Source organism: Chaetura pelagica, unplaced genomic scaffold (assembly GCF_000747805.2).
Source record: "Chaetura pelagica isolate M959 unplaced genomic scaffold, ChaPel_1.0 scaffold938, whole genome shotgun sequence".
Lineage (NCBI taxonomy): Eukaryota > Metazoa > Chordata > Aves > Apodiformes > Apodidae > Chaetura > Chaetura pelagica.
The window spans coordinates 697,199-712,973 of NW_009954221.1; the positions used below are offsets into that span (position 1 = coordinate 697,199).

General features: G+C 55.0%; 1 protein-coding gene across 1 annotated transcript in view; it reads right to left on the reverse strand.

Annotated features, from left to right (window-relative positions):
- Positions 1 to 15,775, reverse strand: part of LOC104393948 — a 43,687-nt gene that overhangs the window by 24,008 nt on the left and 3,904 nt on the right. The window contains exons 4-12 of the mRNA XM_010003476.1: positions 11,197 to 11,266; positions 10,123 to 10,447; positions 8,769 to 9,038; positions 8,573 to 8,677; positions 7,131 to 7,232; positions 6,491 to 6,586; positions 5,900 to 5,992; positions 4,964 to 5,059; positions 2,904 to 3,031 (exon numbers count right to left, since the gene is read on the reverse strand). Of these exons, the coding sequence (XP_010001778.1) occupies positions 2,904 to 3,031; positions 4,964 to 5,059; positions 5,900 to 5,992; positions 6,491 to 6,586; positions 7,131 to 7,232; positions 8,573 to 8,677; positions 8,769 to 9,038; positions 10,123 to 10,447; positions 11,197 to 11,266 (1,285 nt within the window). The remainder of the gene's footprint in view (positions 1 to 2,903; positions 3,032 to 4,963; positions 5,060 to 5,899; positions 5,993 to 6,490; positions 6,587 to 7,130; positions 7,233 to 8,572; positions 8,678 to 8,768; positions 9,039 to 10,122; positions 10,448 to 11,196; positions 11,267 to 15,775) is intronic.

Consider the following 15,775-nt stretch of genomic DNA (forward strand, 5'->3'; position numbering starts at 1 on the left):
TGAACCCCGTGAATATGTGTTTGTATGACACTGACTTGGACTGTCCCAGTGCTGTCCTGCCCTTCCCCAGGGCCCTGTGCCACTGGGCACTGCTGTGCCTGGAGACCCTGCTGCTGCTGCCCTCGTGCTCTGGGGTAAGTGCCTGTGGGTGTGGGAAGAGCCTCTGGCCCCACTGGGCAAAGCAGTGGCCCTGGGGAGGGCTACCCTGCCAGCCCTGAGCCCCTCACCGTGGCCTCCTGGTGCCCGGGACTCACCAGGGGATGAGATCGTGGGGGGTTTGATTGGTTTGGCCCTTGGAGGGAGGGAGAAGGGCAGGAGTTTGTGTTAGAGCAGTGAGGCAGCCTGGTGTGGGGGACACAGGGGTGCCCCCAAGTGCATCTCTGTCCTCCAGCCTCGGGCTCTGCTGGGATCTGGGGACATGCCCTGCTCTTCCCAGCAGCAGCCCCCTGGCTCCTGCCCAGCTGTGCCCAGCCAAGCTTGTTCTTCCCCTCTGCTCCTCTCCTGGCCTTTACTCAGGAGGGGGTCATTATTCGTTGTTAATTGGTCTTGTAGTTGAAATGTCTGAGCCTGGAGGCACAACTGACCTCTTCAGCCTGGAGAAAACTGGGTGCTGGAGCTCCCCAGTGCCTCCTGCCCCTCAGGCCATGGTGTTTGCACCCATCTTTTGTTCTGATGGGGATAAGCCCCAGTCCAGCACCCTGGCTGGTCCCAAAGGCCTCTGTGGGTGCTCTAGCTATGGGATGGTCACTTCTGTCCCAGAGCAGCTGGTGGCCTGGAGACCTCCTTGCTGCAAGTCAGGGTCATGGAGAGCAGTACTGGGGGGTAGGAGGGTGTTTATTGCTTGGTCTTGTCTGCAGACCTGCTGCTGCAGCCCAGGGCTGTCCTGGCAGGGGAGTGGTGGGTTTCCTTCTCCTCAGAGTTATCCCTCCTCCTTGGGGAATAGAGTTGCACCCACGAGAGGCTCAAATCACATCCCACAGTGTGAGCTGAGCTGTCCTGATCCTCTTCCTGGAGCAAAAAGAGCAAACTGGCTGGGGGCTTGGCCACCTGGGAGGCTGCTGACCCTGCCTGCTCGGGGCTGCTCTGTCCCGGGGACACAGGGACACAGGGGCTGGCAGCAAAGGGCCCCTGCTCAGCCTGGCCTTTCAACCTTGCAGCTAAAGGACTTGGAGCAGATCAGATCCCAGGCTCAGGTCTGAGCTGGTTGTCAGGTCCCCGTGGCACTTGCAGGTGTAAACCAGGCGCAGCCACGTGTGTTACAGAATGTACTTCCCTCTGCTTCCCCCTGATGTCTGTACATCCCTCTGGGGCTGGTGTGGTGGTTTAATGCCTGTTGCTGCTAATAAAAGCCTGTTTGTTATCCCGTGGGTATCACCATGGTCTTCAGAGGTGGGCAACAACCCGTGGGGGGGGGTCTGAAGCTGGCAGTGGGACGTGGGACTGGGGACCCTGCACCTGTGTCAGGCTTGAGAGAGGGTGCTCAGCCCCTGAAGAGCTGGATTTACCACAGGGGGAGATCCTGCAGCCTTGTCCCCTCCTTGCCCAGGCAGCCCTGCTCCTGCTGGGGTTCAACCCAACCCCACAACCCTGCTCCAGAGCTGGGTAAGTGTATTTTTAACACGTAGCAGTGCCCTGAGTCATGGGGACCTGGCAAGTGGCTGCCCTGGCAGGGCTGGGAGCAGTGGGACTTTGGGAAGCTGCCACCCAAGTGATGGGGGCCAAGATGCCTTTGGGGGGTTTAGTGTCCAGGGTCATCTGGTGCCCTTTGCAGGCAGGTTCATGTGCAGTGTTTAAGCAGAGGAGCCTCCTCTAGGCTGGGGGCAACAACGTGTGTTGTATTGGGTGAATGTGGTGGGGAAAAAGCCTTTGGGGCAGAGAGAGTAGAGCTGTGTAAAACTGGGATTAATTTATCATGTGAAGAGCTGGATATATCACAGAATTGTGCAGGTTGGAAAAGACCTTTAAGCTCACAGAGTCCAACCAGCAGTGACTGGGTTGCAGTCTGTGTGTCTGGGTTGACATGTGCCCAGTGCAGCCCCCCCCAAGCCGCTCCCGGGTGGATGAGGGGCCATCCTGTGGGGCTGGGGTCCCGGGGAGACCCCTGTGGTGGTCCCCTCTGGTGCAGGGAAGCCCTGGCAGAGAGAGGCTGCGTTCTGGGCAGGCAGTGAGGCTGTTTTGCAGCGCAGCGACAGGAGGGGGCAGAGGACACCGCGGCTGGTTCTGCTGCAGCGGGAACACCCGCAGGGGAGGATGGTTTCGGTTTGTTCCCTGCTTTGTGGGGTTTCTGTGTCTTCCTGGGCTGTTTCTCTGCTCCTCCAGCTGAAGCAGCCAACCCCTCTGACCCCTTCCTACTTTCCCAGGCTCCGTTTCACCTATTTGGATTAATTTTCTGCTTTCCAGATGATCACAGAATATTAGTGGTTGGAAGGGACCTCTGGACATGATCTAGTTTGTTTGTTAGTCAAGTTATTCCCATCTTTATTTATTTATGATGTTTATCGTTGTTGTATCCTCTTTGTGTGGTTACTGAGGGTCTCTGGGGCTGTTCCAGGCTCTCAGGTACCCAAGTGCAGGTCACAGATGCCAGCAGCCTGCCTGGCCCTGCTGGTCACTCCTCCCCCTCCTCCTCCTTCGTGGGGTCTGGGCTCTGCAGGGGGGGGCAAAAACATGGGAAAGTCTCATGTTTGCACCGTAGGTTTGATCCCCAGCATCCCAAAGAGCCCTGGGTTTGGAGGAGAGACACCCTGAATCCAGCCTGGGGTGTCCATGTGGGGACAAGGGGGGTCCCAGAGCAGGCAAGAGGAGCAGGGAAGGTGGGAAAATGCTGCACAACTCGGCGGGGCAGCAGGGCCAGAGGAAGCTGCCTGCTTCCCAAAGCAGCATTCCTCTTCCATGGGAAGCACCTGGATCAGTGCCATGGGCAGCAGCTGCTGCAGGAACTTGTACTTGGGCAGGGAAACCTGGTCCAGCACCAGCCAGGGCAGGAACCAGTTCAGCAGCAGGGTCAGGACTGGGCTGGAGTCACCTCCTGCTTGAGGAGGCAAGGCAGGGATACAGATGGAAGTGTCCTTGGGAAATACCTTTATTAAAGCAAGCCTAGCAAAGAAGGGTGGGGTTTTTTTCCCCCTTTTGTTTTGTTACGGATCAACACCCCCTGGAGCTGCCATCCTGGCCCCGGGGACAAACACGAGGCACCTTGGCAGAACTTGCTCCAACTTCACCCACAATGCTCCAGCCTGCAGGGGAAACTGCTGAAGGCCACGGTGTGAATGCAGGGTTGGCTCCAAACCCCCAGAAGGGAAATCAGCTCAGGGAAATCACCCTTTGGAATATACTAAGTACCTTAAAAAATAAATCCCCCTCCCAGGGTGCACAGGGATGAGGGTGGAGCTGCCTTTCCTGGGCATCTTTCCCAAAGGGATCCCTTCCAAAGCTGGGGGCTTGGCCTGAGGTTTCTGGGGAAGGGGATGTGACATGGGGACAATTTGCCTTGCAAAGCAGAGGGAAGGCAAGTGGGACTGGCAACAGCAGAGCTGCCACCCCAGTGACCACCCACCCAGCTCCCTGGGGTTCCAAAAGGGACACAGGGAGGAGGAGGAAGGAGGGCAGGGAGGGGGTGACACCAAAACCCTCCTGGAACAAAGAGGGGCTGATCCTGGGGATCCATCTGCTCAGCTGCAGTTGTCCATGCTCACTAGCAACAGGAGCATGTTCTAGTGGAGGAAACTGCAGCAAAGTCCTCAAAACACCTTCAGCTTCTCCCCTTGATTGACACTTACATGATGTTTTTTTGTGTTGTTGACTCACTAACACACTAAGGCAGAAGGCAGGAGGTGTGACAGGTCCATGTAGAGGGTTAAGTGTGTGGGAGACCATTTCTGGGACAACCATTTACTCCCCTTCCTGCTTCTGTCCTCGGGTTTCTTCCACCACCTGCAGAAAACACAGAGACCATGTCCTTTGGTGGCACCAAAGGGACCGGGGGCTCCTCAGCCACACGCTGGGGCACCCCAGAGCAAAGCTGCACTGCCTGGGGGGGCTGGACAAGCACCCCCAGCACACGCTGCCATCACACTCCTCTCAAGCCCCCCCACTGCTGCACATCACCCCAGAGACTGGCCTGGGGGAGGCAATAAACCCCCCCCCAGCCTGTGACCACCTCCCACAGGACCTGACCTGTGTCACCAGCCACCAGCAGTCTCCCCTGTGTCCCCCCCCAGGTGAGGACAGAGCCCACAGCTTCTGCAGGGAGGCAGGCAGGTGCCCCCTTCCTGTTATGAATAAACTGATCATAATGAATCAAATATTCATCGTGGGACACTCGGAGGGGAAGCAGCTGAGGGCAGGGAGTTACCGAGCGGGCTGTGACGTAAATGGCCCGGGAGGTGTTGGGACTTCCCATCTGCTGCTGCTGCTTCTCCCTGTGACCTGGGAAGAAAGGAAAGGCCAAGTAACTCCTGGGTTTCCAACAGCACCTGGCAGTTCAGGTGGGATGTTCCCACCTGATGTTGATCCCTGTGTTCCGTGGGATGGGGGAAGGAAACGGGGCTGCAGAGCCCTGGAGGGGAAGCAAAACCCTTCTGCTCCCAAACTGGGGGAGTTTTCTCCTCCCAAAGCTTCCACAGCTGAGGGGGGTGTTTCTGACCAAAGTATGGCCATCGCTAGGGAAGATGAGAGTAGGACATTCTGGAGGAGGAACTTGCTTCCCTGGAGCATCCGTGGAGAAATCAAAGGGGCTGGCAAGGCCACAGGCAGGGAGCAGGGCCAGCTGTGCTGCCCTACAAGGCTGGACACCAGTGCTGGGTCCTCAGGCTGGTTTGGACAGTCCTGCTCTTGAAAAGAGAAGTCTGGGTTTTGTCTAGTGGGAAGCATCTGTCCAGGGGGGTGTGGGAGCTGAGCCAGGGGGTCTCTGTGGAGAAACACCTCTTTATGGTTCCTGGAAGGAAACCACAGGGACACTTACATGTGAGGAAGATCAGGAGGAGCAGCAGGGCCAGGATGGCCACGGTGACACAGGCATAGGTGGTCAGATCAGTGGCCTCTGAGCAGCCCTGCTCTGCTCAAGAGAAAGGGAGAACTTGGTCAGTGTTGTCCCTCTGGCCAGTACCCCCCTTGGAACATTTGGGTGCCATTAATTTAATCCAGGGACTTTCTACAGGATGGAGGATGGGGATCCCTGTGCTTCAAACGCTGGAGCCACCAGGATGAACCTTGTGCTCCTACCAAAGAGCTGCGACCTCCCAGCTCTGCATGGAGCTTCCAAAAAGCTGCCCCATCCCTGGCAGTGTTCAAGGGCAGGTTGGATAAATGGCCCGGGAGGTGTTGGGACTTCCCATCTGCTGCTGCTGCTTCTCCCTGTGACCTGGGAAGAAAGGAAAGGCCAAGTAACTCCTGGGTTTCCAACAGCACCTGGCAGTTCAGGTGGGATGTTCCCACCTGATGTTGATCCCTGTGTTCCGTGGGATGGGGGAAGGAAATGGGGCTGCAGAGCCCTGGAGGGGAAGCAAAACCCTTCTGCTCCCTTCTGCTAGGGGAATTTTCTCCTCCCAAAGCTTCCACAGCTGAGGGGGGTGTTTTTGACCAAAGTATGGCCATCGCTAGGGAAGATGAGAGTAGGACATTCTGGAGGAGGAACTTGCTTCCCTGGAGCATCCGTGGAGAAATCAAAGGGGCTGGCAAGGCCACAGGCAGGGAGCAGGGCCAGCTGTGCTGCCCTACAAGGCTGGACACCAGTGCTGGGTCCTCAGGCTGGTTTGGACAGTCCTGCTCTTGAAAAGAGAAGTCTGGGTTTTGTCTAGTGGGAAGCATCTGTCCAGGGGGGTGTGGGAGCTGAGCCAGGGGGTCTCTGTGGAGAAACACCTCTTTATGGTTCCTGGAAGGAAACCACAGGGACACTTACATGTGAGGAAGATCAGGAGGAGCAGCAGGGCCAGGATGGCCACGGTGACACAGGCATAGGTGGTCAGATCAGTGGCCTCTGAGCAGCCCTGCTCTGCTCAAGAGAAAGGGAGAACTTGGTCAGTGTTGTCCCTCTGGCCAGTACCCCCCTTGGAACATTTGGGTGCCATTAATTTAATCCAGGGACTTTCTACAGGATGGAGGATGGGGATCCCTGTGCTTCAAACGCTGGAGCCACCAGGATGAACCTTGTGCTCCTACCAAAGAGCTGCGACCTCCCAGCTCTGCATGGAGCTTCCAAAAAGCTGCCCCATCCCTGGCAGTGTTCAAGGGCAGGTTGGATGGGACTTGGAGCAACCTGGGCTGGTGGGAGGTGTCCCTGCCCATGGCAGGGGGTTTGGACTTGGTGGTGTCTAAGATCCCTTCCAACCCAAAGCAGCAGCAGATTCTGGGAAGGTTTCTTGCAGGACCAGCCATGCGAAGCCACCTAAGGACACTCTCTGTCCTGTGTGAAGCCAACCAACCCCACAAGGCACCCCAGTGCTCCCCAGAAGAAAGCTGAGCAAGGACACAGGTGGTGGAAACACCTCACCATGGAGCTGCTGGATATTGTGGAGCAAAAGGAGGCTGAAGAGCGAGTTGACGACGAGCGCTGTGGGGGCTGCAAAGCTCTGGAGGACACGGTGCCCTGGGGAGGGAAACATTGCTGATGGATGAGAGGAAAACGTGCAGGCTGGGACATGGGGAGGCTGGGTTGGGTGGGAGGTTGAGCACAGCTTGGGCACTGTCTCCTGGATGTGCCACAGCCCCGCACCCTCCTGGCAGTGAAAACCTGAGGACTTGACCCCTGGGCTTGTGGCTTTTTCCACCCAAGGTTTGGACCATCAACAGCAACTTACACCTTTGGGTTTTGAGATGGCTGGTCGCTGCTGGTCTCCACAGGGCACCTGCTGCTGCCCAGGCAGCTCCTATGGCTGCTGCAAAGAGGAACAGTCCAAGCAAGATGAAGGCAGCAGAAGGACCTGCAGGGGTAGAGGTAAACCAGAAGGTGAGCTAGAACTAGATGAGTTGGAACAAGATGATCTTTAAGGTCCCTTCCAACCCAAATAATTCTATGATTCCATGTAAGCTGGTGGACACCCTGCACCACCAGTGCCACTGTAAAGACCTGGAGGAAAAAGGAAGATGAGGCACTGAAGCCACCAGGAACAAATCAGGTTACTCGGTCCTACCTTCTTCCTGCAGCCAGATGATGGAGGTGGCAAGCAGGAGGACAGAGGAGATGCACAGCAGCCCGTGGGTGAACACAGTGAGATGTTTCTGTGCTTTCTGTCCTGGTGAAAAGCAAAGATGCCCAGGACAACCCCCAGGAGGTGTGCAGCCTGCAAGGGAAAGTGAACAACAAGCACAGGTTTTCTTTGTAGATAATTTAATCCCTGAGGTTAAAAAAACCCAAAGAGGAAACCTGGTGAACTTTCAAGGGCTTTGTTTGACTTCAGGAGGAACCAGCCAGATTTGGGGCTATTTCATGTTGAACCAGACACCAGTTCCACCTGTTGAGACACTTCATCACACCTCTGGCCAAGGTTTCACCTCCTATAATGATCTGACACTGGCCTGGGTCTCCTCTGGAGACCATTTCGTGGGGGGAAAGCCCACCCAGAGCTCTTGCACAGCTCCTCAGGGAACATCACCCCCAAAGGCAAGATCTAAGGCCACAACCTGCACATGTCCCCAGTGTTAGTGCTGAGACACAAATACACAGGGGAGAACTTCCCTACCAGCTGTGGGGCTTCACCTCTGCTCTCCAGATGGTCTGTTACTCCAGGGATTACCCCTGGTGGGCAGAAGAATGCACTAGCAGATTACAGATCCTTGGGTATGGCTCCAAGGACACGACCCAACAGCAGCTTGGTCACTGAGCAAGTTTCCTCCCACTCCCCAAGTGAACTATCACAGGATGGTCTGAGTGGGAAGGGCCCTTTAAAGGTCACCTAGTCCAAGTCCCTGCAATGACCAGGGACATCTTCAACCCGATCAGGTTGCTCAGAGGCCCATCAATAGATTCATAGACTCATAGAATCATCCTAGTTGAAGGGACCTTGAAGATCATCAAGTCCAACCATAAGCTAACTCCCCCCACCATAACCTGATTGACCCATTCAGTGCTTAACTCACGTCCCTCAGCACTGGATCTACATTCCTTTTAAACACTTCCAGGGATGGTGACTCCACCACCTCCCTGGGCAGCCTGTTCCACTGTCCAACCACTCTTTGGGTAAAGAAATTCTTTCTAATGTCCAATCTAAACATCCCCTGGGGCAGCTTCAGGCCATTTCTTCTTGTCCTGTCATTATTCACCTGGGAGAAGAGCCCAACTCCCACCCCCCTGCAACCTCCTTTCAGGCAGCTGTAGAGAGCAATGAGGTCTCCCCTCAGCCTCCTCTTCTGCAAACTAAACAATCCCAGTTCCCTGAACTTGAATGTTTCCAGGGATGAGGCAACTCCCACCTCTCTGGGCAACCTGGGCCAGTGTCTCAGCACCCTCACTTCTCAGCCTAGATAGAGGATGATGGGGAGAAGGAGCTTGGCCGAGACATTCTGCCCTCTGCCCTGGCCAGGGTGGGGAGAGAAGGGCTGAGTTTGGGGTCAGGGCTGCAGACCTGGCACTCACCAAACCTCTGACACAGCAGGACAACGAAGCCGACGGTGGAGCCAGCGCTGAGGATGAAGGTGATGAGCACCAACCTCCAGGCGTGGTGGAGGGGAGGGGTGAGACCTGCAAAGGCAGGGCAGGAGGGGAGCCCCGTGCTGGGACAGCCCTGGCACAGGACCAAGGCTGGGTCCCACCAGGGCAGGGCAAGGCTGACCTGCCAGGGTCAGGTTCAGGGCCGTCTCCTTCCAGCTGATCCTGTTGCTGACATTGCAGGAGTAGGAACCACAGTCTGACTTCTCTCCCTTCCTGATCTGCAGCACGGTGGTGTTTCCTGAGAGCTGGTAGCACTTCTCAGGGGGAAGGGGATGTCCCTGCTTCTTCCAGGAGATGGAAGCCACCACTCCCTCGGGCACCACGCAGGTCAGCTCGATGGGGGAACCTGCCAGGCTGGGGCTGTACTGGATCTCTGGCTGGGACACGGGCTCTGAAAAGCAGAGAGCAGTGTGGTAGCACAGCCAGGAGCACGTGTCCTGGCTTGCTTTGGGGCCCAAGTGTGGCTGGCATGGAAAAACACCCAGCCCTTTGGAACTTTCTCTTCTGACTCCCTTGTGAAGGACCCAAGCAGGTCTGCTCTGCACCCCAGGTCAGTTTGGAAGGAGAGGAGGTACTACAGGAGCAGGGCACCACCCACCAAGTTCAAAGCATGCTCAAGCTGTTGAATAACCCTTGAGAGGCTTTGGTCATTGGTCACAGCCACGAGGGGAAGTCCTGCTTAACCAACTTCATTTCACAGAATCATAGAATATGCTGAGTTGGAAGGGACCCATCAGGATCATCAAGACCAGCTCCTGTCCCTGTGTAGGGCACCCCAAAAATCACCCCATGTGCCCGAGAGCATCATCCAAATGCTGCTGGAGCTTAGGCAGGCCTGGGGCTGTGACCACTGCCCTGGGGAGCTGGTTCCAGTGCTCAGCCACCCTCTGGGTGAAAAACCTTGTCGTGATATCCAACCTCAGCCTCCCCTGATCCAGCTTCCTACCATTTCCCCCAGTCCTGTCACTGGTGACAGGGGTGAAGAGCTCAGGACCTGCCCCATCTCTTCCCCTGGTGAGGAACCACAGGCTGCAATGAGCTCACCCCTCAGCCTCCCCTTCTCCAAGCTGAATAATCCAAGTGACCTCAGATGCTCCTCCTAAGTCACCCCACCCAGACCCTTCCCCATCCCCAGGGCTCCCCTTTGGACACTCCATTGCTCAATGTCCTTTTCCACTGCCCAAAACTGAAACATTTCCTTTCATGATAAGGTCACCCATCCAGTTGACTAAGGGAAGCCAGTAAATGTGGGGGTTTCTGTATTTCAGCAAAGCCTGGGCACTGCCTCTCACAGCAGCCTCAGAGCACCCAGCTGGATCAGCCCACCATACCCTGGCTGATGGTGTTATGGTCACTGGGGTAACATCAGACTGGTGGGCAGTCCCGACGGGTCCCTTCCAACTCAAAATGTTCTAGGACTCCACTTTGGTGACCCCGTGTCTAAGAAATGCCCCCTCTCAGCACACGTGACTTACTGAGGACCTCGAGGAGGGTGGTCCAGGCTTTGTCCTGCATCAGATCGACTGTTGCTCTGTAGATGCCACTGTCTGTCACCTGCAGCCTCTGCAGGAGGATGGAGCCGTTCTGGGGGTAGAAGATGACTCTGCCTTGGAAGGGAGGTGGGTAGGTGACCGGGGGGTAGGAATGTGTGTAGTGCTGCAGGATGAGCTGGGGGCTGCTGCCCCCGATGAATTCCCACTCAGTGAGGTTGATGTTGGGGAGCTGTGGTGCCTGCAGCAGGATGGAGGATCCCTCGGCTGCCACGCGGCTCTCGGTGACACTCAGCTCTGCAGAGCAGCCCTGCAGCCCCAGCCACAGGGCTGGGGACAGGAGAGATCCCAGGGCAGGATGGGTTAGTGTGACAGCACCTGCCAACGAGCAGTTTCATCTCTTTTTTTTTTTGGCACAAGTTGCCAACTGACTCCCCTGTCTCACTTCCTTCCTCCATCAAGATAAAAACCATAACATTGTCACTGGTGTGTTTTAGAAATGCTGCTTCACTTGGTAAGACAATTCCTCACCCTTGCACTGAAAACAATGGGAATCTGGCCTCCTGGGAAGCTTCTGCACACCAGGAGTGGCCAGCAGGGAATATTAGCATGGAAAGGAGTCCAAGCAGGTCTTGACATCAGAACCTTTGCCTTGAAAACTTTTTATGGCTTCCCCAGGGTGGAATGAAGCTAAAGTGGGGGGTCAGGTGTGACCCTGAAATGTACCCCTGGCTGTACAACACCTGGGAGTGGGAATCCCACTGTAGCTCTGCTGGTGTAAAAGGACTTAGGAAGCAGCAAGCCATGTCAGATACCTCCAGGCCCCAAATCCTCCAGAGCCACCAGCCAGGAGCCACTTTTAGCGAACGTAAAAGGTTACACTGGGGAGGGGACAAGCTCCAGGGACAGGTCAGGGGCACAAGGAGAGCATGGAAGGGGCTGTCTCCAAGGGTGTCTGTGACTGACACAACCCCCCACACGTCCCTTTTGACACTCACAGCCTCTGATGGCCACCAGCAGCCAGGGTGACATGGCCAAGCCCTGCAGCATCCTTCAAACCAGCAAGAGGGACAGTCCTTCTGCAACCACGTGCTCTTGGGACAGCAGCTCCAGGGCATGGTGGGCAGGCCTGTGAAGGACACAGTGAGATGCACCATCACTTCCTTGACCAGCCCCAACACTTGTGCTCCAGATCTGCTTTATCCATCACCTCCACAACTCTGAAAACCTCAATCCTAGCCCCTTTCCCAACCCCTCCTCTCCAACCTGAAGGCTCCCAGGCTTTCCATGCTCTCCTCACAAGCTCCTGATCATTTTGGCTGCTGCTTTCAACATTTTCAGAGAACTTTTGTCTTAGTTTCTTCACTAGGGAGGCCGTGACATGCACAGCATGTACAGGTGGCCATGAGACAGATTTTCCATTGAAGCACAGAATGGTTTGAGTTGGAAGGTACCTTAAAGATCACCTAGTTCTAACCCCCCTGCATGGGTCCCCACCCCAAAAACCAAGGGAAGATAAACCAACCAGGGATGTCATGTCTTTGCAATTAATACCTCCAGCCCTGGACATCCCACCACCAGAGAAACCAACTGCATAGTCCTGGTCTCTGCCTTGCTGAAAGGGGTTCTGAAAATAAGGTCCTGGGGAAAATCACCCAAATTAAGGGTGATTTAGCTTCTGTGCAGCTAAAAACCTGCATTATCAGGGCTGGAGTGGCTGCTGCAGAGCCATGTGAGTGTGTAGAAAGCTGGTTATTTAGTCACTTCTTACCCAACAGGTCTAATCAGAAGGGGAGAAGCAGCAGGAGGTGATGATGGCTTCTCTCCCCCTGCAAAATGCCTGAGATCCTGGAGAAGGGTTTGGGATGTTGGGCTCTTGACTGGTGGGGGAGTGCTCTGTGGTGCTAAAAGCAGCCTATTTGGGGGCTGTTTTCTCTGTTATCCTCTTGGTTTCTGAGGTTTGGGCAAGAACTGGTTGGGGCTTTTTGCAGGGCCATGAGGACCCCGTTTCAGCTTCTACCTGACACGTGGCTGCTTCAGATGTCACAGCAGTAGCTGTTGGGGAAAACCAGCACTTACACTTTGTTGAGAGAGAAGATTTCCTTTACCCTCGTGTGAGAAACATTTGTCCTGCCAATGAACAGGCCCACACAGATCCTTCCTTCAACGAAGCACAGTTTATCTACATTCTTGCAAGAATGGGTAACCTAAACAAGCAGGCACACCCATAGTAAGGTGAATAACAGTTTATATTCCCTATTCCCGACACAAATTTCCCTCCCCTCTTTCCCCACTGGCTGGGTACTCCAGGTATCCTATAAGTTTCCTGCCCCTGCTCACACATCCCATTCTAGCAGGTCACTTTTTAAGGTAAAATTTTGACCTTTCTTGCCCCCTGGGCTGTCTTCCCAATTAACAAAGCTACTGGTGTCACCCTGCCCTGAGAGCAAGATAGAAGTGGCTTTGCTGGGTCTTATCTTGGGCCATAAATCCTTCTCCATGTTTAGATCCCCGGGTGGAGCCCAATTCACTCCCTCAGTTCCTTGGGCCACAAACCCCTCCTGGTGTCCTTAGAATATACAGATACCTCACTTATCTCAAACAAACTATATATTTCTAACACTAGGACATAAACCAAACCTGGCACTGTGTTTCTAACACTAGAATGCAAAAACAACACTACATTTCATTTCTAACAGTAGCAAATGCAACGAGGTGTGGGCAGGACCTTCTTCCCAGCCCCAAGGAGATGGAGAAGGCAGTGAGGGACCTTCCTGCTCTGCTGGGAACTCCTCGCTGCTCTTCCTCCCTTCTCCCCTCTGCCAGCAGAGCCTGGTTCCTCAGATAGGAGGCTGGGGATGTGGATAGCAACTTCTGGGTAGCAACTTCTGGGTAGGATGGAGTCGGTTTGGTAATACCTCCAGCCCTGGACATCCCACCACCAGAGAAACCAACTGCATAGTCCTGGTCTCTGCCTTGCTGAAAGGGGTTCTGAAAATAAGGTCCTGGGGAAAATCACCCAAATTAAGGGTGATTTAGCTTCTGTGCAGCTAAAAACCTGCATTATCAGGGCTGGAGTGGCTGCTGCAGAGCCATGTGAGTGTGTAGAAAGCTGGTTATTTAGTCACTTCTTACCCAACAGGTCTAATCAGAAGGGGAGAAGCAGCAGGAGGTGATGATGGCTTCTCTCCCCCTGCAAAATGCCTGAGATCCTGGAGAAGGGTTTGGGATGTTGGGCTCTTGACTGGTGGGGGAGTGCTCTGTGGTGCTAAAAGCAGCCTATTTGGGGGCTGTTTTCTCTGTTATCCTCTTGGTTTCTGAGGTTTGGGCAAGAACTGGTTGGGGCTTTTTGCAGGGCCATGAGGACCCCGTTTCAGCTTCTACCTGACACGTGGCTGCTTCAGATGTCACAGCAGTAGCTGTTGGGGAAAACCAGCACTTACACTTTGTTGAGAGAGAAGATTTCCTTTACCCTCGTGTGAGAAACATTTGTCCTGCCAATGAACAGGCCCACACAGATCCTTCCTTCAACGAAGCACAGTTTATCTACATTCTTGCAAGAATGGGTAACCTAAACAAGCAGGCACACCCATAGTAAGGTGAATAACAGTTTATATTCCCTATTCCCGACACAAATTTCCCTCCCCTCTTTCCCCACTGGCTGGGTACTCCAGGTATCCTATAAGTTTCCTGCCCCTGCTCACACATCCCATTCTAGCAGATCACTTTTTAAGGTAAAATTTTGACCTTTCTTGCCCCCTGGGCTGTCTTCCCAATTAACAAAGCTACTGGTGTCACCCTGCCCTGAGAGCAAGATAGAAGTGGCTTTGCTGGGTCTTATCTTGGGCCATAAATCCTTCTCCATGTTTAGATCCCCGGGTGGAGCCCAATTCACTCCCTCAGTTCCTTGGGCCACAAACCCCTCCTGGTGTCCTTAGAATATACAGATACCTCACTTATCTCAAACAAACTATATATTTCTAACACTAGGACATAAACCAAACCTGGCACTGTGTTTCTAACACTAAAATGCAAAAACAACACTACATTTCATTTCTAACAGTAGCAAATGCAACGAGGTGTGGGCAGGACCTTCTTCCCAGCCCCAAGGAGATGGAGAAGGCAGTGAGGGACCTTCCTGCTCTGCTGGGAACTCCTCGCTGCTCTTCCTCCCTTCTCCCCTCTGCCAGCAGAGCCTGGTTCCTCAGATAGGAGGCTGGGGATGTGGATAGCAACTTCTGGGTAGCAACTTCTGGGTAGGATGGAGTCGGTTTGGACCTGCCTGTGGCCCCCACAGCCCTAATCTCCTAATAAAGTCTGCTCTGAGCTCAGCTCAGCCCGGCATTTGCAGCAGGGGAGGAGGCTCAGACGCGAAGGGACATTCTTGGTGTTTTCAGTTCTTACAGCACCAGAGATGAGCAGGGAGAGGACTGGGAGTGCTGCAGACAGAAGGTCTGCACTGAAGGTCCCCTGGCTCCCCCAGCACCACTGCCAGGCTTGTCTTGCCTCTTTTTACAAGATTCCACACGGAAAAGCTGAAAGTTTGAAACTTGAAAGCTGCTGGAGTTTCACCAAGAGGCTTTGTTAAGGACTATGTTAGGATCTCTATCCAAAAGCAGGCGTCTGGGAAACATTGAGGCCCTTCCCTTCCACCCCTCACCCAGCCTTTCCCAAACACGCAAAGGGCACCAACTGTTTTCCTGCTGCAACACAAAGAGCTCCTTATATGAGCTTTGGTATCACCAGGCGCCACCAGCAAAAAATGTCAGCACAGCAAAAGGGCACTTTAAAACCCCTGTTTGGTCTTCCCATGGAACAGCCCTCACTGCAAAATGATTAGGGATTGTCTTTGCTCTTCCCCGGCGTCATAACGAAAGCAGCTGCAAATCCTCCCATTTCAAGTCATCCCACAGCTTGGAAAGGTTGAATATGTTCGCAAACATGAAACCCTGCTGAGCAAAACCTGGCTGGGCTCGGATCTGCTGAGGAGGAGGGAGAAGGGCAAGGGGGGCTGGGGAGCTGCAGCCCAGACCTGGCAGAGGAACGGGGGGAGCTGCTCAGCAGCAGCTGGGAGGGAAGTGAAAAGCCCCCCCAGGCCCCTGCGGCGAACTAAGAACTCCCCAGAGGCACTTCTGCTCCAACTGAGAGCAACCACAAAAAGGAGGAGACGCTACACCCTCCCCCGAAAAGCACAACGTTGTGGTTCCGGGCAGCTCTAAATGCACCAAAACCTCCTCAGCAACGCCCTGATCTTCTGCCCAGCCGCTGCAACCGCCCCCAGCGACCCAGGGCGGGTGGCACCGGGGGGCTGAGCTGCCCAGGGGCTGCACAAACATCACCCCCAGGAGCTGTGCGGGACGTGCTGCCTGTAGGTGTTTAATTCTTATTTCTGGGGCTGGGCAGGAGGGGAGAGCTGAGCCTGGGGGGGCAGGGGAGAGCTGAGCCTGGGGGGGCAGCCCCGTGCGGGGGGCTGGGGGAGAGGACGCCTGCGGCCCCGCAGAAGGGGAGATGCCCCAGGCCCCTGCCTCATCCTTCCGACCCCATTGCTCCAGTCGCCATCCCCTATGGCCCCAGAACACATCCCCAGCGCTCCAGTCCCGCTGCTCCAACTCCTCAGCCCCACGGAGCCCCGCTCCGC